At 37.8% G+C, this 26,853-nt stretch overlaps 1 protein-coding gene across 3 annotated transcripts; it reads right to left on the reverse strand.

The window, feature by feature from the left end:
* Positions 1–584: 584 nt before the first annotated feature.
* Positions 585–26,853, reverse strand: LOC18432616 (phosphatidate cytidylyltransferase 1). 3 transcript variants are annotated; one of them, XR_016053043.1, is made up of 13 exons: positions 26,004–26,713; positions 25,039–25,298; positions 24,549–24,700; positions 24,055–24,196; positions 18,836–18,992; positions 14,599–14,646; positions 14,405–14,491; positions 11,759–11,887; positions 11,604–11,660; positions 10,435–10,520; positions 10,106–10,152; positions 987–1,070; positions 585–887 (listed from the first exon to the last, which is right to left on the reverse strand). XR_016053043.1 is itself a non-coding variant. In XM_088863410.1 (12 exons), exons 2-12 carry the CDS (start codon positions 26,088–26,090, stop codon positions 804–806), a joined length of 1,287 nt encoding a protein of 428 aa, XP_088719536.1. In that variant the 5' UTR covers positions 26,091–26,495; positions 26,714–26,853; the 3' UTR covers positions 585–803. The 3 variants fall into 3 exon arrangements, 2 of the variants coding, with proteins under 2 accessions (XP_088719536.1, XP_006842780.1); XM_088863410.1 differs by lacking the exons at positions 10,106–10,152; positions 10,435–10,520 and adding an exon at positions 26,714–26,853 and having other exon boundaries at positions 26,004–26,495; XM_006842717.4 differs by lacking the exons at positions 10,106–10,152; positions 10,435–10,520.

Genomic DNA, 26,853 nt, shown 5'->3' on the forward strand with positions numbered 1-26,853 from the left:
TTTCCTTTCTCAGCAATTGTCTTGAATGCAGTTGACTTGAACATAACTGAAACAGCTAGGGTATATTCTCTGCAACGAGCAGTAGTAGAGACAGAGAGAGAGAGAGAGAGAGAGAGGTGCAACTTGACTGGAGAAGAGCAAGAAATTGTATATGGATTATTGGGGAAAGGCCCTAGAATGAAAAATAAATGAAATCTATATGGGAACAGATTAAAATAGTGCCTAGGCTATGAGAAGAGTAAGCCACACTCAAAATCTAACCGAAAATTGCATTGCAGGGGTCTATTTCCATACCTGTACCATTTTTCGAACTATAAATATGATAATCATTGGTGGAAATTGATGTTAGAGCTATCAGGGGGGTTTGATGCACGAAGTTTTTCCAGATAAGGTTTTGAGGAGAAGCTCTACTCTTCCATAACTGCCCAGGCTTTATAGAAACAGCATCCAATTTAGTTTTAGCGAAGATAACTGGATCTTTGCGTGTTAGTTTTCATTCACCCTCGAACCTTACCTTGCTGAAGTTGAAGAAACAATCAATAGGAAGTAAATTTTGAAGAAGGTAATGCAAAACAATACAAGGATTTGTCCACAAGAAACCCGAGCAGACGTCTCATTCTCAAGAATTTCTCAGCAACAAAAAACAATACTGAGAACAGAAGGAATAAAACCTAGTGGGAACAGAAATACAATTTGTTAAAAGGCTGTACAATCTCAGAGTCGAAAGGATCTAAGTAGTTGATAAACAGAGAACACCATGTACATGATATTCAGAACAGGGGTAAACGCATGCTTCACAACAGTCACGCCAATTGCCTCTCCTGAAAGAACTTCCCCAACTGCTGGTAAAGGCTTATTTGCTCCTCAATTGTAAGATTATTCAATATCTGGATCACAACCATCCATAAATGGATAATGTCATAAAAAAAGAACAATATTGCAATTTCTTAAAAGAATACGAAAAGATATGTGACAAGCTGATGTACCTGGTCCAATATCATCTCAACAGAAGTGCTTTGAGTTGCAATGAATGACTGATAATAGATGTAAGAAAACACAGCCATCACCATCTACAACAAAAAACAAAATACATACAATGATAAGAAAACACTCAATGCAGACCAATGCAAACACGGTTCTTTTCATGTGAAAACTACTGCCAGAATCAAGAAACATGGACAGATTCTCATTGATTCAAACAAGGGATAATCTACAAATAGCGAGACAGTACAAAGTACATAAAAATAATAAGAAACAACTACCCTCAAACTAATTAACGAATTACATATACTGATATACATCTCAACAACACTCAAACTTGCGCATCAGTAGAAATGAAGTAAAAGTTTGCTCAAAAGATAATCATGTTGCTGTTTATTAAGAGCTTCGGTAAATATCTCGGCAAATTGACTTTGAAGAAAGGTAAGGGAAAGTACAAAAGCCTTACCAATTATAATAGCAATCAGCCTCAATATGCTTGGTCCAATAATGGAATACAAGTTTTTTAGCAATCTTTATAGCACTATATTATCTCCATTGAGAGGTATAGGCAATAAATGAGGGACACCAAAATGAGAGAAAATCATGCAAAATCCAGAGAATCTCATCAGAGACAGTAGAACATGACACTCTGCTCTGCTTATTAATTTAGAATCTGCTCTGCTTATTAATTTAGAATCTACACTCTTGATTTCTTGCACCACCAAGAAAAAAGTAAATAACCAATACCCTGTAGCCGATCTGCATATGTCAGATCAGCCGCCCTACTCTTTGTCAATAAATGCAACAGACTGATGATCAGAGGATGCAGAGAAAAATTGACCACCATCAAGTGTTGACCAAATTATATCAGATGATGTGATGAACAATCATGAGTTGACTGAGGAGCATAAACAAACTCGCCAGCATGATAAATTGCATAACTGATATCTAGCCTGGTAATAGTTAACTCCACCAACTTACCACCAGTATGAAACACAGATCTGGGAGCTGTCCCCATTACATGTGGATAACTCAACATTAAGTTCTACTGGGGTATCTGCAATCTTGAAGTCAATGAGGTCAGCTCGAGAGAGAACACCACAAGCACACACGTGCTGATTAACAAAGATTCCTCGAGCAGACTGAGTACTCTCTAAACCAAGAAAATGCGATAACGGCCCCATCTGTCATTCGAAACTGCCATTATAAAATATGTCTCATATGAGAAATAGTATCTTATAATCGCTTGTAAGAACAATGTCATATACTAACTTCTCACCTGAGTGGTACACAGATAAGGATCAGTAGAACAATGAACCCCCTTAAACAACAGCCGGTCTAAAACAATCAAATTAAGCTCGAGAAGCTTGCTTGGAGCCATAAGAGGCCCCTTTAAGCCGACAAACTAAATTACGAGGAGTCACTTGTCTGGGTGGAGGCTTTATATAAATTTCTTCTTTGAAGAATGTATTAAAAAAACATTTCGACATCCATTTGATGAAAATCCCAATGTCTCCCATCTTTTCATATCCCCTCTTTCGAATGTCCCCTCCCACCTTTGCCCTACCTGCCCACAGCAGACTACTCCCCCCATCCCCAGTGCGGAACCCCCAAATTTTCTCTCCTCAGTGTCCCTCTCATTGGCTTCCGTTGACTCCAACTTTGTGGATGCTTTGGACCAAGCAAAAAGGTAACGCAGAAGAAGTCCTCAGGGTCATGGGATTCTGGTATAATGAGCCTCATGAAGCCCTCGAAGCATTTATCAAAGCAGATGGTGAATCAAGATCATCAAAGAAGGCCAAAGGCAAAGCCTCCGCACCTATCCTCAAGGGGGCCCATGAACTTTCTAACCTTACTTTCAGGGTGAGATACGAGAAAGGCGAATCCTCCGCCAACATAACCCTCACTTAAGTCGTTCGACCTGCCCTAATAGAAAGTCATTCTACTCTTCCCCCTCCATTCGATCAAGTGACTCCTATTCCCGTCCCTCGCTTTTGTGGCAGGGACACCTGCCTCCCTCTCCCAACAAGAGTCAAACCCTTGTGTCAAAAGTTTTTCGGCTAGGGTTTCGGCTAGGGACTGCTGGAAGGAAAGTTGCATGAAACAGATATATTGGGTCAGAAGCTTCAGTCAAATCGGTCCTGCCCGTTGCTCATCTAGGCAAAGCCCCTCCCCCCCTATCCTTGCAATGAAGATTCTAATGTGGAATATCCGGGGCCTCGGATACCCAGACAAATAGAGCCATGTGCACCAGTTAACATCTAAGCTTGCATTCTCTCTTCTTGGTTTGGTGGAAACCAAGCTCCCCTCTCCTTCCATATTTCACATCAGGCAAATATGGGGTTTCCGACCTTGCCAATAGGTTGCCCTTGGCGCATAACATTCTCCCATACTTCTTTTAGACATTCTCAGCTCCACATATTCTTGTACAGTCAAGGGGGATTGATTTCGTGAAAGATAGAGATCAGCAAATGGAAAACTACTTATTTTTATCCTTATAAGACCCGTCAATATGGTACCGAGGGTGTATTTAGAATATACCGGATCAGTATAGCTAGCCTTCCTCTGACACAACAATGCAGTTTCGACAAAAAAAAAAAGTTCCATAATTCCTTTCTTCCTTTTTTGTTCCATGTCTATGCAGAACTGTGTGTCATTCAATAAAAGATTATTGTAGTATAAGGTTTCATATTGCTTGCTTTGAAATCTAAATTGGTGGCATTTGGGTCCTTTGGGCCCCTACCCTGCACTCTTTGGTGGCCTCCCACATCGGCTAGTTTTTGCTCACTGTGACCTTATCTAGGAAGTCCGGCTTCCTTCACTGGAAATGCACTGTGGTCTACAGACCTAATAAAGATAGCAGGAGAGATGCCTTCTGGAGAGGGCCTCAAACTGCCTGACCTTGTCCTCCTCCATTTGGTGCCTAGGGAGAGACTTTAACATAACCCGATGGTCCCATGAACGGAACTTCCATGATCCAGCCATGGTCCAATTTTCAGACTTTATCTCCTACAATCACCTCATAGATATCCCTCTCGAAGGGGCTCAATTCATCTGGTCCAGCAACTCAGCTTGCCCTAGCCTTTCCAAACTAGACGGATTCTTAACCTCCATAGATTGGGATCACCTTTTTCCTAGAACCCACTCCATGGTACTCCCTAAACCCACCTTAGACCACCGACCCATTCTCCTTGACAACGAAGCTATCTCCCAGGGGCCTAAACCTTTTTGTTTCGAGATGGCTTGGTTCCAAGAGGCAAATTTCCCCTCCATAGTTTGTTTGCAATGGGGCTCCTTTGCTCCACTTGTGAAATGATGGGCAGGTTTCAGATTTCAAAAGAAACTCCAATTACTCAACTGGTTTTCTCAAATCATGGGGATCCCAACTGCCAGGAAATTTTTGCTCCCAGAAGTGGCCCTGCTGCAGTCAATTCAACATTGGGACTTCATTGAAGAACAGAGGACCCTCTTCCCCTCTGAACTGGAGGCTCACTCCAGGGACAAATTGGACTTCCATACCCTCTTAAAGAAATAAGAGATCTACTAGTCTCAGCGGGCTAAAGTCAAATAGTTAAAGCTTGGCGACCAAAATACTGCATATTTCCACAAAATAGCACACTGCCGAAGGGGAGAAAACTCCATTACTCATCTGAAGGAGAGGGAACAAATCCTAGACCAGCCGCATCTCATTGAGCAGGTCGTTATCCATTACTTCTCCCAACTCCTCTCCACTCCTGCACTGACTAGATCTGTAATGGCAGACCTTTCTTTCTTAACCATCCCCCCAAAACTGCAGCCTCCCTTGAATGCTCCTTTTCTAAGAACGAGGTCCTCCATGCCATTAGGGACCTCAGTAGCAACCGAGCCCCTCCTACCCTCACCTTGATATCTCCATCCATTGCAGCAAAGGCATGGTGCTCCTTCTTGCCTCCCAAGATCCAATTATTTAACTGGATCGCTCTCCATGAGATGGCTCTTACCTTAGATCAACTGCAGCGCAGAGGTTTACCCTTACCGAATAGATGAATCATGCGCCTGAAAGCCGAAGAGACAAATCAGCATCTCTTCTTACATTGCGAGGTCGCAACAGCCTTTTGGACCAACCTCTTGCTCCTCTTCAATTGGTAGTGGGTTACTCCCCAGTCTGTCCCTTATCTTTTCTCTACTTGCCTTCTCACCCGTGGGGCAAATCCAGAGAACTCCTTTTGAAGGCTTCCATCTCAGCCACTCTGTGAACTATATGGTTAGAGAGAAATAGTAGGATTTCAGAGGAGAAAGCCACCATCCTTGTTATCATCGGGAAGAAGCTGTCAATTAGAAACTTTTCACCAACTACTTCACCGATCTTTGCCATCACTGGGAGAACTTGCTGAATCTAAGAACCCAAAGGATTCCCCACGCCTCTTTACGGAGCCCACCTGACTTTGGGGTTACACAAACTAAATTTTGAGGGTCCCTCATTTGGCAACCAGGGTCCCTCATGCATTGAAGGCACATTTAGAGATTCTGAAGGCCTCAACATCCTATCCTTCTCTTTGCCCATTGGTTTTATGGACTCCACCACCGCGGAGGCCATCGCCCTTCTTGAAGGGCTTCGTAGATTTGATATGGACTAGAGTACTCAGTTAATGGTCTAGGGTGACTCTAGAAATACCATCACCTAGGCCACTGGAGTTGCCCCATGCCCATGCAGACTAGACAACATTTTTACCAAGATAGCTCACATTTGTGGCACTACCAAGGTCTCTTGGAGACACGTCCATAGGGAAGACAACGATGCCGCCGAAGTGTTAGCTAGGGCAGGAGCTATCCTCAACACCTCCTAGGGGTCTGCAGGCATTTTATAAACTTGCCTCCAACTTATTATATTATCACTAGTGTAGAGCATTTTTTGCGCCCCATGGGGTTTTTGTACAGGGCACCCACTCTCTAGGTTGCCTATATTTTGCACCTACTCTTTGCTTGTACTTCTTTATACATATTAATACAAAGTCAACTCATTCAAAAAAAAAAAACCCAATATCTCACAGCTGAAACTAATAAAACAACACAAACGGCAGCAAGTTAGGCGATAAATGCAAATGTTTCATCACAGACCAAATCATAAGCTAAGTTCGGCGATGAGTGCAAATGTTTAATCACAGTCCAAATCATATGCTTGTCTGGAGCCTTTACCTACAGGCCGAGATTCATGCTAACTGATGCAACCATTCGGTAACGCCCTAACCATATACATCCGTTTATAGCCAATGAGATTCTTTCCAGTTAGAAGAGTAACTAAGCCCCAAGTATCATTTTATTCCAAGTCTGAAGTTCCTTAGCCATTCAGGAGTCTTGTTTCACAGAAACTTTGTAACTACTAGATTCAAAAATAAAAGGTTAAGTAACAAGAGAAATGACAAAGAGATGCAGACTCAAAACCATAACAATCAAGTGGAAAAAATTCAACCAGGATTGAAGTAATGCACTAGTGGTCTCTATAATATGCCGGCTCTTATGTTCAACAACCCTATTTTGTTCCAAGTAGTGTATGTGTGCTCTGGTGGATGATACCCTAATGACTTAAAGAACTCTTGAAACTTCCAAGTATTCACCACCAGATTGGTTCTTGAGAGTCTTTTGGGTCGTTTGGTTCGCGTGAAATAGTTTGATAGGAAAATGTCTACACAAAAAATATCTACATACGCAAACAATCTACAAGAAAAGAATTACTCAAGCTTGTTTTTTCCTATGTTTGGTAAACACAGTTGGAAACCGGCAGAGTGAGAGAGAACACAACATGGAAAACAGGCATCTATAAATACATTGCAAGGACACTTAGAAATATTGTAGGAATATAATCAATTAATCATATTTGACAGAATTTATAAGAAAAAAGAAGGGAAGTTATAGACACCCCCTGGACTATGCTTTCCAGGCATGCTCCCCCCAATTACTTTTTAAACCACACCACTACGACTTATTTTTGCATCCACCCCCAAATAAGAAAGTAGTTTCTTGGGACAAAAATACCCCATATATAAACTAGAATTTGAGATCGTTGCTCTCTCTAAAATTTTGGTGATAATTTATATCTTTAAAACTTAAAATTTGATAAAATTTCTCTATAAAAATTTTTAAATATTCTCTCTAAAACTTAAAATTTCAGATAGTATCTCTTTAAAAATTTTGAGATAGTTTAAACTTTAAACACTCTAAAAATTTAAGTTAGTTTCTCTCCCTCAAAATTTTGATATAGTTTCTCTCTAAAACTTGAAATTTGATATAGTTCTTCTCTAAAAATTTTGAGATGGTTTCTCTCTAAAACTTGAAATTTGATATAGTTTTTCTGTCTAAAAACTTTGCTATAATTTCTCTCTAAAATAAATTTGAGAGTTTTTCTATCTAAAATTTTGAGATAGTTTATCTCAAAATTTGAAATTTGAGTAGCTTCTCTCTATACAAACTTCGAAATAGTTCTTTCAAAAACAAGAAATTTGTTATAGTTTCTCTAAAACTTTTGATGTATTTTGTCCCTTTAAAACTGGAACTTTGATATAGTTTCTCCCTCTAAAAACTTTGAGAGAGTCACTCCCTCTAAAACAAATTTGAGATAGTTTCTCTCTCTAAAAAATTTGAGATAGTTTCTCTCAATAATTTTGGAATTTGAGTAGCTTCTTTCTCTAAAAGCTTTTGAGATACCTTCCCTCTAAAAAATTCAAGATAGTTTCTCTCTCTAAAATTTTGAGATAGTTTCTCTCTCTAAACTTTAAAATTTGATATAGTTTCTCTCTAAAATATTTTAGACTAGTTCTCTATCTAAAATTTAAAATTTGAGATCATTTCTCTTAAAAATATTTGAGAAAGTTTCTCTCCATTCTCCAAAATTTTGAAATTTGAGATTCTTCTTTTTATAAAAATTTTACTATTGTCTCTTCCAAAAAGTTTTAATATAGTTTCTATCTAAAAATTTTGAGATAGTTTCTCTCTAAAAATTTTGAAATAGTTTTTCTCTAAAACTTGAAATTTGATATATTTTCTCTCTCTAAAAACTTTGAGATAGTCTAAATCTGAAACTGAAAATTTAAGATCACTTCTCTCTAAAAAATTTGACATAGTTTCTCTCTCTAAATTTGAAATTTGAGATAGCTTCTCTTCCTAAAAGTTTTGACATAGTTTCCCTTCTAAATATTTTACGATAGTCTAAATTTTTGAAATGGCTTCTCTCCAAAACTTAAAATTTGAAATAATTTCTCTCTAAAAATTATGAGATAGTTTCCATTTGTAAAACATTTAAGATAGTTTCTCCCTCTAAAAGTTTTTAGATAGTTTATTTATTTAAAATTTGAAATTTGATATGGTTTCTCTCTCTAACATTTCAAGATAGTTTATCTAAACATGAAATTTGATATAGTTTCTCACTCTAAAAATTTTGATATGGTTTCTCTATCTAAAATTTTGAAATTTGAGATAGCCTCCCTCTCTAAAAACTTTTAAGAGAGGGGCTATCCAAAACTTTGAAGAAAGTTTCTCTCTAAAAATTTTGAGATAAGATTATCTAAAATTATAGTTTCTCACTCTAAACATTTTGAGATAGTTTCTCTTTGTATAACTTAAAATTGGAGATGGTTTCTCTCTCTAAAAATTTTGAGATAGTTTCTCTCTTTAAAACTTAAATTTTGAGATAGTATATAATTCAAGTCTAATGAGAAAAATAACTCTGTATAATTCTCTCTCCCCCCCCCCGGGCATGAGGTAAGGGATTTTTTCATATGGAAAGAGTCATTTCATGGCAAATATTTTTCACATGGAAGAAATTTTCACATGTTTAAAAGTACAAACCAAATATTTGTAACCTCAGTTTTCATATAAAAAAAATTTCCAGGAATTATTTGCATATGAACGAAACGACCCCTGAATGTCCTTTCCAAACTCATTCAAAAATATGTTCTTTCCAAACTAGGTTTGAATCATTTCGTAGAAGGTAAACAAAAACATCACAGAAACCAGATTTGCTTTTCAGAATCCACAGACTATCAGGAACCAATTTTTTGGATAAAACAAGAGAGGGCCCCGAACCATTAGAATGATCAAGAGCAATAATATTCTTGCTCAGAATTTCAGAGACATGAGACGGTAATGCTGACAGTTTGGCAAGATGCACTTATCACAGTCTAATTCAATATAAGATCTTATCTGGTTCATTATTGACGATTGCACGAGTGGTAAGAACCCAGAAAGACTGAGAAGAACGGGATAATACACTAGGTATACTTGACAAAAAAATGGTCTGAAAGTGCTTGAAAAAACTGTAAATGTGCCCCCTTAAAATGAGATGCATGAAACACTGCATAAGAAGCTGCTATGGCCTGAGTCTGAAATGATTTTGATGTTGAAGAATTCATGATACTAGAAGAGTCTGGAATGAGGCCCCAAAGAACTTGAAAAAGTAGATCTACAATAGCAGATCGGATAGAAATAGAAAAAACCTCTTAAGACCTCATATACACTTGAAACTTCTTTGGTTTAGTTTCAAAAACCTCCGAATGTATACAATATAAAACTAGAGAAGAAAATACCAAAAGAAGTTAGGGTTTCAAGAGATAAAGTGGTACCAACACTTGTGCAGACTGCTACAGTGGTGCTACAGTAGTTACCACAGTACTGCTACGGTACTCACTGGGAACAATCATTAGTAATGCTAAAGTGCAGCTGAACTATGAACAAATTCAGATTTTTTCTCCAAACTCAAAAGATAGGTTACCGTAAGAGTATTAAATTGATCCTTATATGCTGGACTAATTCTTGCTACATGTTAAAACAGACTATGTTTTGATTCCTATAAAGAATATGACAAACTACTCCCAAACTAAATAATAATTTATGTAGACTGAACTACAAGACTAGTATCAGTCTGAATGTTAACCATACAAAATAAATTTAAACCCACAATTTTCAAGATAAGATTGATTGTTTTCTAGCTCTAGTAAATTTCAAGCTTTTTCATAGACTCACCCCTTTGAAACTGTTACATAAAAAATTTCAATAAACACAGATAGATCTAGGGCACTGTTATAGTAACAAACTAGATTGCAGTACGTTGCATGAATAGTAACAAACTAGATTGCACCCACAAGGCACCTACTTGCAGGTGTCAAACATCTCCCTAAATCATGAAAGAATATTAGCTACCTGCGAAATTTGACCAGCCAATTAGAGAAAAAGGTACTTATTGTAGTAGGCCACAGAAATTAGACAGAGATCATTGTTTTTTGTGGGAACCAGCAAACTACAAGAGTTCAGAAATATTTTAATAGACTCACTAAAAATGATCAAGAATAAAATAATGACTGATAGAGAAACAGAAAGGCTGCTCGTAATGGTATTTGGAACTAATACTACCATTGGTGGCGACTGATGAAAGAAACTAATGACTAGACAATTGAAAATAAACTAGTTCGGTGAATACATGACCTGAAAGAACAAATCGAAGTTTAGTAGTCAGGGAACTGAGGACCCAGCAGATCCAAGGCTTGAATAGCACACTAACCTGCCCAAGACTTAAAAAATACAAAAAACAACTAAGTCATCAATAATCTAATCCTTAAGCCCCATAATATAGAGATCATGGAAGCAGTCACAAGCAGCCTTCAGTCTTAAATTTGCAAGATAATTATCAGAGAACACTAAAACGCCACACTACAAGGTTTTGTGGTATGTGGGCAACCATGAGATTGACACAATGAGGTTGAATCTCCATTCCTTGCCCTGCATCTCACCTCATGGCTCTTCAAGGCACCGATAACAAAAGGAGAATAGCTCGAAATAAACAGATAATTGAATTCTTTTACATGGTACCATACTCAATTTCTAAATACACCTCAGGTCTATACTAATAAGAATTAATCCTAATGCTTGGAACTTGAAACATCATTTTTTGACAGCCCCACTCAGTAACGAACAGCAAAAGGACATGAAGCCCACAATTAAATGGAGATCTTCAGATTAACCCACATTATTGCTGATATCTTTATTAAGATTAACTCTCATCACTGCTCTTGCTATGGAATATGGGAGGCTCATATTTTTGTGTTATTTGGATTAAAAACACACGTAACAATAAAATTAAACTATTTCTAAGGAGCAAATAGAAATGGAAGGTGTTTCACTCAAAAGTACACAAAAGTAATCAGCACAGGATCATGAAAACTAAAACTAATTAAGGTATAGACATGAAAAGCAGAAGGCTGGACAAGAATAAGTTGGAAATTTTGGTCAAAACTTCATCACGAATCCACTAAGGAGAAATTTGCAATTTCCATAAGTCACCTCTGGGTGCATAGTAATTTCAGTTAAAAAAAAAAGAAAAGAGAGGTTTTCAAATATTTAAAGTTAGCATCACTAGTAAAAGATTTTAGGCAAAAAAGCACTGCACTCTTACACAGCAGGGGCAACCCGATTCCTGATTTTTTGGGGTTCAAATAGATTAATAGGTTAATAGAAGTAAGTTGGGCACCAAACAAGCTCTTAGAAAATCCAATCGTCAGCCAAACACACATCAAGTAAGGAAAAATAAAGAAAAAAATAGAAGAAGTACACATGGTACATAATAGAAAATCATTCAGGTCCTGAGAAATATGTACCTGGCAGTCCATCCGGTCAGTGATTCCACCATGACCAGGAATACTATCACCAAAGTCCTATATCAGAAAATATGACATTGAGTTTTTAAACTTTAAGTTCACAATGCAGGTCTAATGAATTGTACATGTACATCTAAGAATCTCGTAAAATTAACCTTAATTTTGAAAGCCCGCTTAAAACCGCTTGCAAAAAAACCTCCGAAAGGTGCTATACTTGATGCAAAGAGGCCAAGTGCTAGAGCATGCTTCTGAACGGGTAATACTGACACTTCATTCCAAGGAAACTGCAAGAAAAAAGAGGACAATCTATAAATGTGTATCCCATGAAAATTGAATAATCTAATACCTATATCTTGTAGAAATGTTAATAGAAAATATTTGAACATATGCCTCATCAAGAACAAGAAATGTACATCCCTAGTGCACAAACCTCAAATGCAAGATAAATATTCTGTGAGCTGCCCAACCTATGGAAAAGTTGTGCACCAGAGAACCTGCAATGCCCAATCTGGACAGACCACATTCACCGACAGGGGAGGGGCATTTTTGTTATGTTTCCTTCTTTTTTTCTTTTTTTTTTTTGTATGCATAGGTTCAACACACCGAAAAACACCGAGTAGCGCCTAGGCGGCCGGGGGGGTCTAGACCGCCAGCGCCTAGGTGGGTGCCTAGGCGGTGCCCAGAACCTGGGCGGCCCAGGTTCAAAAGGGGGCAAATGGTGTCCAGTAACCTGTTTTAGGTACATAATTTGTACAAAATATGCATATTCATGCATTTTTTATAATCAAAACAAAACAAAAACACCAAAAATACCCCACCCGATGGGAATTTTTTCACCTAGTCGGGCTCAGTCCCCTGGGCGTCTGCTCAAGTACCCTAGCCGCCCGCCTAGGCAAGTACTAGACGGGTGCCTAGGGCCCCAATGCAGACGCCCAGGGACAGCCCGCCTAATGGCTTGAGCGCACCGCCCAGGCCCCCCATCCTGCCTAGGCGGCCACCTAGGTGCTGGGCGCACCGCTTTTCGAATCAATGACACACCTAGACTATATGGTATATAGCAGTATTATATACAACATTGTTGGGCAATACCATACTACTATACTATGCTACTAAACTATACAGCATTGCTATACAATATTATATCTGCTATACTAGATGCTAGGGAATCTAGACTCCATGTTAACTCATGACTCCCATCAATAGGAAGGATCGAGATTCCAAAATTTAGGAATCGCAAGGGAAGGAGATCCTCTTCCCTGGAGTACAAGATCAGCATGCCAGAGCACAATTTACCACTTGGTACGTGGATGCCAATAAGAGGATTAGGCGACAGCGATATTGTGAAGAGACAACCAAATCCAACAATGCTTTACTACTACCCCATCTCATGATGATGAGCAAGAGATAATCAATCATACCTTAATTAGCTGAATTTGTAGATATTTCAAAAGTTTCATAGACAGTTTCAAAGTTCACACGTGTCTACTCAAAAACTAAAAAGAAGATCAAATCTTTAAAATGATGCAATCAATAGTTAGTACGGATAAAGAAGATTTCAGAAGAATTTGCTCTGTTATGTATATCGATGTGGGTCCAACACAAGTATGGCAACCAAATAAAACAACCCAAGTATAAAATAGTACGAAGGCATTCAGTGAGGAAATTAGGCCACGCCAATGATGGCCAAGAACTTTCATGATCACGTATTCATCATGATTTTTTTGCTTGGAGTTCAGACTGCTGGAGAACTAACAGGAAAAACTCCTCAGGGAAAGTAGAATACAAGTCAATAGAAGTGGATGCCGAAATTAAAGAAATGGTGATAGGCAACCAGGTGACCAGGTAGAATCCCACCCTCATCTTGATGAGGGGTGAGATCCAATAGCCACAAAGTCTTACTACAAGAATGTAGGAAAGTCACACTAGATCATTCCCCTGTAAATACATAGATAAATATGTATGCACATACAAATATAGACACAAAGGCATTCACATAACTGACCCACACAAGCTGACATATATACTGATATAGGTTTAAATGAACTGCTGCACATATGCACCAGTATCTGTACACTACGGTTACGTCCAATGTGCTGTTTAACATATTGATACTTATATACATCATTTTAATTTTTATTAGTACATAATGCACTGTATGAAAAGCATAGGAGCAGATAAAAACAGGGCAGACAAACTATCAAGACAATGGGACATGGCTAAGGAGTATCCAACTGCATCAAGAACTTGCTGGGGCATATCATGTAAAGATGTTCTTTATACCATATCAATACCTATGCAGACAACTGTAGTTGTAAGTATGCTACCCTAAAACATCAATATCAAAACTCAAAATTCTCAGAAATTGTGCCATCCCCACTACCAGTCCCACTCTGTTCTTCTAAGGTGAAATTTTTTTGGGTCGAAGCAATAAAGCAAAATACCATGGATCTCTTCACCAGAGCCATTTAGAAACAAGCACAAATATCTACCATATGTGAAAAGGAATAATTAGAGATTCTCTTGTATATCTACCTAATTTCAACTCTATGTAAATTAGAAAAAATAGGCCGGTTGTAGAAAAGAAACATGTCCAAAACTCTACAATAAAAGATGAACAACAAAAAGCGAATGTGGCAGATGCAAATACAAGCACAAGTTAAATAGTCTAGCTGGTCTGAAGCAAGCCCGTTGCATTTCAACTAATATTTTTGCAGAATGCCTTCCAGATGTCTACAGACAAGAGTGTCCTTTATAGTTGAATTAACAGCAGTCGTTAAGCACAAACAACTAAAAATACTCACCCAATCAGGTAACCATCCTTCTAAAGAGTAGTATTTTGGCTTGAACATAGGGCCTGGATCACAATAAAGCCATCCAGTAGATAAATCCTGCAAAAATTTCATCAAATAGTGTCATGATCACATAAGATGCTCTCTAGATGGGACAATTATAATTTACTCGGAATATATCGGTCCAAAATGCAGTTCAGCAGTACCTTTCTTGGACACGTCAGCCATTGGAAACGCCCCATTACATTTGCTAGCTGCACAGATAAAATGTACAAAGACAATTTAATTTATAAATTTAATATCTCATGTCTGCATCAACCGATAATGGCTCATAGGCTCTAGCCCTTTGACCGCCGCTTCACTATTTACAATCAATATGGTCAATATGTGTCACAATTATTAAGAATTCTATGCATGTCTAAATACGTATTTGGTGTTCCATGAATTATCTAAGGCAAAAGATTGTTCTTTCATCTCTTGAGGTGCATATTATCTGTCGGAGAATGCAAGGATGAAATTGTTTTGTTCTTCCACTTCATACATGCATGTGAAGGTCATGATGCATACAATATTTTATAAGAATGATCACATGTTGCACTGTGGGCTCAAACATGCATCTTTCACGCTGAATATTATCTCATGATGCGTACGACTGGGAAATCAGGCATTTATTTCAAAGATATTAAGACCAAATCAGACCAGTTGGAATGGAAATTGGTGGCCCCACAAGTCGGACCAGGAATCCCAATCCACTGGGTCCATTGAATTGGAAACGGAAGACTGTCCGGTTCGCTACCTGGACAGGCCAGTTCAACCAAGCCAAACTCGAGCCGGTCAGACCCGACATGAACAGTATAAACAGAAAAAACAAAATTGCTTTCAGTTTTCAGGCCATTTTTGCCTACTTTGACTAGCATTTTTTTTTTAGCATTTCACCTATTCTTAGGCGCAATTTGGCCTAAACCAACATTTTAGTTAGTTATGGGGCTTAAAAAACGATTTTACAGATTTCAAAGAAAGAGAAAGACAGCCGATTTTGCTCACCCATCTGTCTACCGAAATCCCTAAAATCTCAATATCATTTTCTGGTGACCATTGGGTCATTTTCTGGTGACTTCCAGGGCTCCATCAACCTTACATATAGGTATATTGTATTTCTATTTTGCTTGCTTTGATTGATTCAGATTTAAAAAAGGTTGTAAAACAAAAATGTTTTCTAGGGGTTTTTGGGAAAAAAAAAATTTTGAAAACATAGCAAGGCAATATTTTTAGGGACGTGATAGTAGGTTTGTTGTAGCCATTATATTGGCTTTTTGGGTTAAATTTTGAGGGTTTTGGATGTATTTTATGCATTTATGATATAGATAATCGGTGTTATCAGTTTCTTGCTCATTCCCATTTTCTCTTTTTGGTTCATCAATACTTCAATGGAACTATTGAAATAGTTCCTATGGTTTGATTATGCATTTATGATATGGATAATCGGTGTTATCAGTTTCTTGTTCATTCCCATTTTCTCTTTTTGGTTCTTCAATACTTCAATGGAACGCTTGAAATAGTTCCTATGGTTTGTTTTTGAGTTTTTTTTTTTTTTGATATGAATAATTGGCATTTCTTCCCAAAAAAAAAAAGGACATGGATAACTAGTGTTTTCTGTGTTTGTTCTTTTTATTTTTTGGGTGATCCTATTATTTCTATGAAAAAATGGATGTTATAATGGGTTTATCTTAGTGTTAAGGTTTTTGGTTAAATACTTGACGGGTTTTTTGCTTTTGGAATGAACAAGGGTTTTTGCATAGGTCTTTCGACAAAAATAAGGGTTTTAAATTTTAATACTTTTATTATCCGTTATCCTATAAATCTAGAATAGACATTTCAATTTATATATGTATTACATACTAAAAGTTTGCAATGGATTTGTGTGTCATTTTTTATGTAGGATTGTTGCACTTTGCACATGGTTGAAATATCTTGGTTAGAGAATTGTTAATTAGTGGGAGTGGCAGTCTGTAAATTTCGCGGTTGGTAGTTTGGGTTGGTGTAATTGGTGGTGGTTTTGATGTTGTAGACCAACCAATGAGGAGAGGGGAGAATGAACCAACTAAGAGTGCCACTAGCAGGCTTAGGAGGCAGGGTTATAGGATAATTTCCCACAAAGCACAAGATGTGCCTAGCCAACAATTAAAACCAAGTTGCCAGGGGTGAATGCAGTAAAAAGGGCGGTGGCAGGGTGGATGTATTGATGCTGCTATAGCTTTTCATGGAATTAATTCCTTCTACTTTCAGCCTATGTTGAATGAGGTGACATTCATAAGCCTGGAGTTAGAGGCCCTAGCTTCCATGAAGCTAAAAGTTGGCTTTCGAAGAAGAATGTGGAAGACGCAAAGGGCTGCATAGAGACGTACAAAGACATCTAGGGTAGCCATATAAGATAGATCATGGCTGATAGGCAGACTGGAGGGAGAGATTGACAACTAATCAACTTTTTGTTGCATTGGTACAAGGTCATCACATTCCTGTAGTCAGTAGACGACTTAGATTATTGCAAAAACAGGAACAACATTGTTATATTTATTCAAGAAGGTTGTTGATGATGTGGGGCCACACAACATGATACAATTTATAACAAATAGTCCAGCCACATACTCCCCCAGGTGGCTGTTGGTAACTACTCTCAGGTCATTAAGATTTATCTGCTACGTTCACAATTCCATTTTTTTCATTTGTTCAATAGATATTGATTCCATAGCATCTATATCTTAAAGTTTAACATAATCTAATAATTTCCCCATTAATTAATTTCAACTGAATGGTAGATGCTCCCAACCATCAATAGCTCGATATTTGTATCCTTAGCTAAACTTGTGGTGCAAGTGGTTACGAGGGAAATTGGAGTATGTTTGGCACATTCATACAGATAGGCAAACAAGGTGGAGAGTAAGAGGCTAAATGATTTAGTCTTCATGAAGTGAGGATTAGCAAGGAAATGGGTTGTCTAAGAAAGCATAGGGAGAGTTTGGACACATGGTATAAACACTCGTGATGATATCCTCCCAGGTAATTTAATTTATCTGGTTCTAGGTTCAAAGTTCCAGTTTTTTCATTTGTGTAATTTAGATTGATTTAAACCAATCTCTCTTTGCTTCTACACATTTACGACCAAATGGAAGGAAAATTTGGTAGTGATGCTTTTAATGTCAAAAGTGACATTCGTATCCTTACCAAATTTGCAATGCATGTGTTTGCTAGAGAAATTGGAATTTCAACACATTGTTTATACGGATAGGCAAAACAAGGTGGAGCATATGACGCTAATTGACTCTGTCTTCATGCACTACAATATAAAAACAACACAAGGAGGTAACCTTCAGTGCTTCAATTTGCATTATTTAACAGTTTTTATATTCAAGATTCCTAGGCTCCTATTCAAGTATGTTTTTACTATGGCTTGGGAGAAATATAAGATCTTGGGAAATTTAATAAGTTATCCATAAGAGATGAACAATTTAGCTCCTTATTTATATCATTTGATTTAATTTCAAAATACCCAAAAAAATACATGATCTTGAGTAAGAATAGTTGCAAATGAGTAGAATGTTAAATAATTTATATCTTACGGGTACTTTGATAAATTTCCCTAAAATCCTTCTCCTAGGGGGTGAAGGGAGGATAGAGTGGGTTTCACCAAAGAAGAAATCAATAATGATGATGGAGGAGGTCGTAATGAAGTAGGAGACAAAGAAGGAAATAAAGAAGAAGACTACACATGACTTGCATTTACATATTTTGCATTATGTATTACTATTACTTAATCCTTTTGAAGGGGATGTTTTGCAACTTTGGATGCCCTTATGGTTTGTCTTTGTGATAGAGTGCGAGGCAATTATCTAGTGGGGCTCTGTATTGATAATGGGATTCACTTTACTAATTTACTTGTTTAGTACCCTTCAAAATTTCAAATGCAATGTTTAATTGTTTTTCCCTTAATGAGTTACTGTCCTAATAGACTGCTTCATGTGATATGCACTATTAGTTTGTAATTTTGGTTTCTAATAATCTTCTTTTAGGATTTTATAATTTCCTTAGTTCCAAAAAAGTGATTCTTTCAGACTTCTTCTAAAACTTTATAGGTTTTTCCTATTTTTCTCAATTTATCTAAATTTTTCTCGGTTTCAATTATTTTTAAAATTTGACCAGTCTAATCTGTGAGCCTATCCGATTCAACTAGTGAAACCGAACCAATGCCTCCATTGAATTGACAGCTGGTCCAATCTTGATATGGTTTGGATACACAGAATCAACAAAGCCCACATATATAAATTAAGAATTGAGCTTCCAATTTTTCAAAGATCTTAAGAACAAGTCATAATGCAGCTGCCAAAATACCCAAACATGCCCTTCAAAATAATGAATAACAGCCCATAAAACAACAAGGAAGCTTACCACAAATGCAGAGATAATCGTTGTCACAGAAGCTCCAATGAAACCCTCCCAGGTTTTTTTAGGAGATAACTTTATCAACGGTGTGCGACCAAAAAAAAACCCAAAAAAATAGGCAGCAATATCGTTGATCACAATAAGTGATGCTGGCAAGAGGAACCTACAAGGACATATACCATCATAAGAGATTAAAAGACAAAAAACTCGATAAGAGGCCCCCCCATAACAAATCTAGTTAAACTATTTAACATTGTCATTGACCATTACAGACAAAAGAAATAATAGACGAGAAAATCAATACTATGAAAGAAGTCCCAAGCCACAGAAGCAGTATGGAAAAAGTAATCATACCCACACAACAGTCAACTTCAGCTTTTAGCGAAACAGTAGCATCTTTAAGAAAGATACCACTCAAAACTCTATTAAAAGATAAATTTAGTAGATCCAAGTACTCTACCCCACCAAGGAACACCCTCCCATGGTTGGACGTTCAATCATTTGTCAAAAGAAAAGGCCCTTCCCACTTTGCCCACAGCCGCGCAGGGCCAGTGCCAACTTATCTTACCATTATATTCTTCACGATTCCTAGAAAGATGCTGATAGACAATGATGAGAATCACTTTGCCATGCCTGATGCTCAACTATTCTAGTCATATACCCTGCCCTGGTTGTCAAATCTGAGACCAGGTATGCTAAATTTACAATTTAAATTGAGTCACTTTTTTCTATTGGTAAGTAGATTAAATCATTTAAAAATGTCTCCTCAATGGCAAGAATCATACCCTAATAATTGATAGCCAAATCATACGGTACAAATCAGGCATATATAAAGTCCCATATTGTTTATTTTCCTTGGTCCGCATTATCATCATACCGTACAATAAGTGATATTGTACAAAATCATGTATAAGGACATGAGTCTATTTAGTCAGTTTGATTTGGCTCTCGCAAAATTCTAGACCTTTATGGACTTCTAGGGAATGTTTGATGATTAAAACTCCCAGCTCAAGAAGCTAAAAGTTCCAGTTTACTGTAGCATTTCCTAGTTTGATGATTAAACTTCCAGCTCGAGAAGCTAAAACTCTCTCTCTAAACCCTCTCTAACATGCCCTTTCTCTCTCTAAATATGTCCTTTCTCTTCTAACTCCTCTCTCTCTAATCTTGTCCTTTCTCTCCAGCTCTCTCTAATCATTTCCTTTCTCTCTATAGCCCTGCCCTTTCTCTTCCTCTCTAAATCCTCTCTCTCTAACCATGCCTTTTTCCTCTTTAAATCCCTTCTCTAACTTTGTCCTTTTTGTCTCCCTCTAAGTCCTCTCTCTCTAGAAATGTTTTAAAAAACGGTCCGCCTGGCGCCTAGGCGGCTTGGACCAAAAATCCGCCCGCCTAGACCTAGGCAGCTCTACATGGGCGGATGTACTTGAGCGGGCGCCCAAGCAGGCTAAGCGGGTGCCTGGGCGGCTAGGCAATTTTCGTTTTTTTTTAAATTACGGGGCGCCCGAGGTTCTGGGCATTCTGGGCGCCCGCCTAGGCGCTAGGTGATGGGCGCCAGGCAGGCCGCCTAGGGGCTGCCTATCGCTTTTTGAAACCTTGCTCTCTAGTCGTTCCCTTTCTCTCTCTAACTCTATTCTCTTTCTAAATGTGCTCATGCTCTGTAATTGTGCCCTCTTCTCTCTCTAGGTCCTCTCTATCTCTAACTATCCCATTTGTCTAACTCCTCTCTCTAAGTGCCATTTCTCTCTCTAATCGTCTCTCTTCTCTCTCTCTCTAACTGTGCCCTTTCTCTCTGAAGCTTTGTTTGATCAATGAAGTCTATTCTCTATATCTGATAACTTCAAGACAGATTATCAAACAATTATTCAAGAACTTGTAGACATCAACAGTTCCAGCTTCCAGGGAACTAGAACTTCCAGGTTCCAGTGCCTCCCCAGCTTCAATTACCAAGTGTGCCCCTAGTGATCCACTTTGCCCAGCTCTAGCTTTCTGTCCATTCACCACTTGTTCACCATCACATATCAACCCAAACAATTTTAGTACAGAAAGGTTCGCTCTGCCCATGTGGTTCGCCATCAAAACCCCATATTCGAATTGCACCTCATATTTGCGAGTTCCAAGGGATATAGTGATTTCTCATCCCAATGCCCAAAAGATAGAAAATCACACTCTTTCACATGTGTCACACTGGTTTCAGCATATCTAAAGATTGCAACGTTCGCCCTCACCTAGTGGATCAGTCAAGTGCCATGGGAATCCAGGTTGTAGACATTAACATCCAATTGTCTGTCACCATTCAAAACCCAATTCGTTATTTCTCCCACATACAAAGTATGGATATGTCTTTTAGAAGATTGAAGTCAAGAAAATAATTAGAGAATATTCGGAAAATAGAATAAAAAGGTTTAATTTAAGGGTGATGTAACAAGAGTTTATTTGGCTTCTTTTTTTTAGCAATTTTCACATATGACCAGTTATGCATTGTGATCCATTGAAGGAAACTAAAAGGTTTAAGTAACAGTCATGTAACAAGGAGTCTTTGGCATCTTAGCAATTTTCAGATATGACCATTTATTCATGTCAGCCCTTTTTAGTTTTGACCATTTCTACCTGTTAGTCTTTTCCCATTAAAAAGAGTAATAAAGATTCTGCATGACGAATGGGAAAACCAAGAGACATTTAACAAAAGGTCCTAGCCAGTACCATGTTGATCAAATTCGGAACACATAGTTGTCCTGTGTATCATATTCAGCACATGGTTCGTGGATAACAAAATGATTTTAACCATTCAACATCTTTAGCACAAGGGAATAACGTTTCATAATACGTGTGTTTTGTGCCGAAGAAAACGAGACAATATAATGTATTGGTCCATTGTAAATATAAATGGTATGGCTGCTGATGTTGGTAATACTGTATGAGTTATGTCTTTTTTCTGGTAAGTATGTGCACTATATGTTATTCCTTCTATCTTGCCATATAGAATGAACAGGAAAGAAAGAGAAGTGTGAGTGTGTGTGAGAGAGAGAGAGAGATTCTCAACTATATCGATGGATATATGAGTGAGGGGCCAAGACCATGAAGAAACAATACACTAGCACTCAAAGCAAGTCATTACTGTTCCTGCACCAAAATGACCAAGAGAATGGCCATCCACAACAATTGTTGAAGGCACAAATAAACTAGATGTACCCTAAAGCTTCATTGCTTGAAAAAATCATTCCCCGCTACCCTCTCTGTCATTAAAAACTCGTTTTCCACATCACTCACCCATCAATGACAAAAGATGATTCAACCTCTCTAGCAGGACCTTAAATCGAGCTAAACCATCTCCACATACCTGAACCTTTCCCTTTGCATGATGGCTCACTTTGGGGTGGGTTCCAGAAAGATTAGTGGGTTGGAAAAGCAGTACCTTGTAGCTGGAAAGCGATCTGATCACTCTCATAAATAAATATTGCAGTCAGTAGCTAACCTATAGGCCACATTTTGCCACTATGTTTGTTTTTTTTTTTTTTTTTTTTTTTTTTTTTTTTTTTTAATATGGGTGGGGTCGAAGGTTGCGGTCTCTGGGGTGGGTTCGGAGTTACTCTGCTGCAGGCAATGCAAAACAGAACAAAACAGATTTACTTTTGAAAGTCTATTTCATGCAACTCTGTTCACAAACATACTAAGGTGTTCATGCTATCTGTCACATGAATATGATAAATAAAGATATATAGGTCAAATAGATTCCGCAGTTTACATTCATATACTTTGTAGCATGGGCCAATGGTGGCCAAGTATGCTTTTGTGGGCAGTGATATTTGAGGGGACAAATCAAAATATCAATGCCCCTGGGGCATAGAAGGTAATTCACAATAGGATAAGGCAGCAGTAGCTTATAGGTGCTGGTTGATAGAAGAATTCAGAGTCCCTTCAGGACCATTTTGTGAGGACTACGTAAGGTGATGGAATGCTGCTTCTAGTTCTGGAGAGTACTAACTAGATGCCTCCACTAAAACCAAGAAGAGGTTAGAAGAATTAGTGGGCCTCTGTGGGATACTCAACAATTACTATATACCATTTGACCACAAAATTCCAAGTTGGCCAAACTGCATGCTGCATTTCTAAGGATTTGGGAGGTGAACAGGGAGCATAAAGGGCCCAATGATTATATAGTGCAAAACGTCTTAGGAAGGAATACATGCATTGAAAATTATAACACACATCCACGAGAAAATTGAATTACTTTCTTTGGTGGATATTATCCCGTGGAGGTGAACTTAGGTTACGTCCATGATACCTTGCTCTTATGAGAGAGGTCAAGGATTTGAGCATCATGAAAAACATGCCGGCTTACCATGCAGAAACAAAAAACCAAAATAAAAAAATGGAATAGTTCAAAGACAAGTTGGTGGAAGTGTACAAGATGAAGTCATGTTTCTACTTTGTAGGGCTTCACTCCAGAATAAATATTTCAATCTCGTTGAGAAACATATACATGCAGACATAAATGCGTATATAAGTCACACATACACAAATGCATAAATACACACTTCTCATTTTCATAATGCATACAGCAATAATTGTTGATAATCACATAAAGCAATAATTGTGGATAATCACCAACACAAACTTATAGATAAAAAACTTGAATAATGCAATTGCCATGTACTGCCAAAAGTCCATCTTTCTTAAACTTGAATTGGGAATAATTATTGTGGATAATCACCAACAGAATATGGGATCATTTATAATCATACACCACCAAAAGTCCATCTTTCTTGAACTTGAATAATGCAATTGCCATATGCAGCCTGAGGGCTGTGGTATAGTTATGTAAAGCACCCGACCAGTGGGCTACCTCATCCCACCCCTCATGGGATATTTTTGTTAACATATCTATAAATTAATATGTTGTCACCAATTCCTGAAAAAGGTGCCACATGCTACCTAGATAAAATGTAGACACCCAAGTGGGCAATTTCAAATATGCTATTGATAGGACGAGTGATATGAATGACAATCTTGAACACCACAGAGACCCAACGACAATTGATATTTTTGTCTTCGAAAGAAAGAGGAAGAAGATTAGACAGGGGAGAAGTCTAAGTTGCAAGTCCTTCAGAAAAATGAATTCTACGATGCAGGCATTTCCCTTGACGCATTCATAACCAAGTTCACAAATTCTAAATCATCTGAAAGATCACTACTAGTATCAAAGGAAGCAGCAATGAGAATCTTGTTACCAGAAGATTCCTTCAAAGATATTTCCCACTGTGAAAGAAGATTGGGCAAACACCACAAAAAGAATCATGTGTGTCCAAGCAAACCGGCCAAATTGATATTTGTACATTCTCTTCTTCAGGGTAAGAATGAAACAGACAATACCTGTGCTCAAAACATAGAAAAAAGTCATTTTGGCATTCCCATGCAATTATACATTCAATGAAAAGAACATCAGAGAACATCAGTTTTTGGTCTTTTCTGTCCTTGGCTAATTATCAGTTCTTGTCCAGTAAATGAAGATAACATAGAATATCTTTTTTTATGCATCTTACGGTGGCAAAGTGTCAAGAAACTATGGGCAAGCTACGCTAACTGAAGATACAACGTGATACAAATTTTGAGAACAAATATTGGAATAGACAAGCTCCACATATTCCAGAGTAGAGAGGAGTTGCCTTTTAGTGATGGTAAAAAGCATGGCAAGAAGCAGGATAGAAGCAACAGAAGGATTTACCTGCTATATATAAGAAATAGCATATAAACATCTGATATTTTATAAGGCCGCTGACAAGTTGATATAGGAATTTATCTGAAGTTACAGTGTTGACAAGCTGCCGACTGAGGAAGCGACCATATACATACAACATCACTGTGAAGAAAAAATGCCTGAAAAAATTGAACAAGGAAATTAAATACAAAAGAGGACACAAGAGAAAATATCTATTAAAAAATTATGCAAAGTCCTCCAAAATATTATTATCTCTTCTTTTAAGCAGAAGCAGGTACCACATCTAATCCCTACAAGTGTCTAAAAAATTGATCTTAAACACTAATCCCCACATTCAATCAGCATTAACAGCATACACGCATTGATCATCAATAAATGAGACATGCATAAATTGTAGAATAAAACTAATGCGAATAGTATTGCAAAAAAGACCATCCATTCAGGTAAGACAACACTAATGCTCAACGGAAAGGGCATGATTGACTTGTTTACTCACCAATTCAAAAGCCTGAAGCCTGGAAGATGCCTATCTTCATGGGCTCGCCTCCCTAAGTTGAAAAGTTCCATTGCCATGAATATCTGGATGACAACGATCATTGCCCATATGTAAAGGTGGCCCATGTATATTATGAATGCAAACCCTCCAATCATCCAAACGGATGACCGTATACGTGTCCACATCGATTTATACTTGCTCTTATCATCGATGAGAAGATGAGCTCCTCCTCCATTGGCTTTATTCACTTCTTGAGGGACCTAAAATAATTTTCAGCATTGCACTCCATCAAGAAACCATGCATAAACTTTTAATGATGCCAAATTATTTTAAAGCGATTCGCACTCCAGTTCTTCTGAAGTGAAATAGAATAGCTAACCTATTACAAAATTCAAAGGAGAAAAGGCAAAGAAAAAAACATTAATTCAAGAAAGATGAAGGAGAAAATCGGGAAACGCTAGATATAGCAAATATTAATCTAACTAGTGACAAATAAGGAGAAAAGATAAGGAAAAGCTCTCCAAGTAAACAATACAAAAAATAAATACAACTCAAAGAAAGAAAGGAAAAAAAAATTATTAAAGAAGAACACCAAATACTACAATGCACAGTAGAATTTAATTAAACGGAAGAAAAGGAACAAAATGTACATAGCACCACAAGATAAATATTCAGTCAAATGGAGTAAAGAATCTAAAGGAAGGACAAGCAGCCAGAATACAAGAGAAGTGAATAGTGAAGGACTTATGGTACAGTAACTGCACTGGCCACGAAAGAGAGAGTTCTGGATTCTTCGGAACACCATAGACTACTAAAAAAAGGGATGGAACAACTACCAAATCCAATTCACAAGATAATATGCCTGAAAAGAGAGAAATTATACCAAAAGCGATGCATAAAAAGAGAAACAATCAAACATTCCAGGAAATAATTGGCAGAAAACCAGAAATTGGAAACAAACTAACCTCACTGGAGCGTCTTCGTTGCCGTACTCGACCACCACCAGCAGACGAAGAAGAGGGTACCCCAGCAGAGGCGTCCCTATGCGACATCTCTCTCTACCCTGACCTCAAGCAAAACACTGCAGCTCCGCCAAAAGCCCCCAATCTAACCATAACGCAACTGCAAGCGCATATCTCTCTAGCTGACGAATAAGGAAATCTATTGTTCGGGTTATATTCCGGGCTCTTACCGCATCTTAAGAATGCCAGCAGAGAGCAAGAGAAGATAGAGAATCCACAAGGCAATGTCGGGCAGCAAAAGATAGAGCGCGTGCAGAGAGAGAAGGGGGCATAGAGAATCTACAAGGCAATGTCCGCCAGCAAAAGATATGAATGCAGAGAGAGAGAGAGAGAGAGTGAGTGAGTGAGAGAAGAATCAGTTTTAGTCGGGGGGAAATTTTGGTAGGGCCCTAAGAGAGAGAATGACAGAGGGACGCATCATCGATAATAGTCATCCTAGAGAGAGAAAGTAGAGAGAGTTGATAACGAGACGGGAAAATGTCGTGCGTGCTACGTAGTTTGAACCCGACCACGGGTTCGTTATTCACAAACAAAATACGCAAAATAAAACATAGCCACCAGTAATTTTTTACCAATAAAATACGAAAATAGTTTTTTTGACAAATAAATTACTAGAAATAAAATATAAAACCTAAAAATACAATTGAGTTAACCTTTTTAAATTTGCTCTCCCAAACGGCACCATCTGCCTCCCTCGTTCTTTAGACATCTCTTTTATGTACGAGTACTATGCTTCTTTCACTCTTTAGAAGAACCACCGTTCATATATCAATATCAATTTCAATCTCACACC

Source organism: Amborella trichopoda, chromosome 3 (assembly GCF_054954075.1).
Source record: "Amborella trichopoda isolate Santa Cruz 75 chromosome 3, AtrichopodaSantaCruz75HAP2 v2.0, whole genome shotgun sequence".
Lineage (NCBI taxonomy): Eukaryota > Viridiplantae > Streptophyta > Magnoliopsida > Amborellales > Amborellaceae > Amborella > Amborella trichopoda.

Coding starts and splice junctions, on each gene's coding strand:
- LOC18432616 (XM_088863410.1), bottom strand. CDS start 26,090: ATGTCGCATAGGGACGCCTCTGCTGGGGTACCCTCTTCTTCGTCTGCT. Junction 24,701..25,038: donor GGCTTCAGGCTTTTGAATTG/GTGAGTAAACAA, acceptor CAATTTTTTCAG/GCATTTTTTCTTCACAGTGA. Junction 24,197..24,548: donor CTATTTCTTATATATAGCAG/GTAAATCCTTCT, acceptor TTTTGAGCACAG/GTATTGTCTGTTTCATTCTT.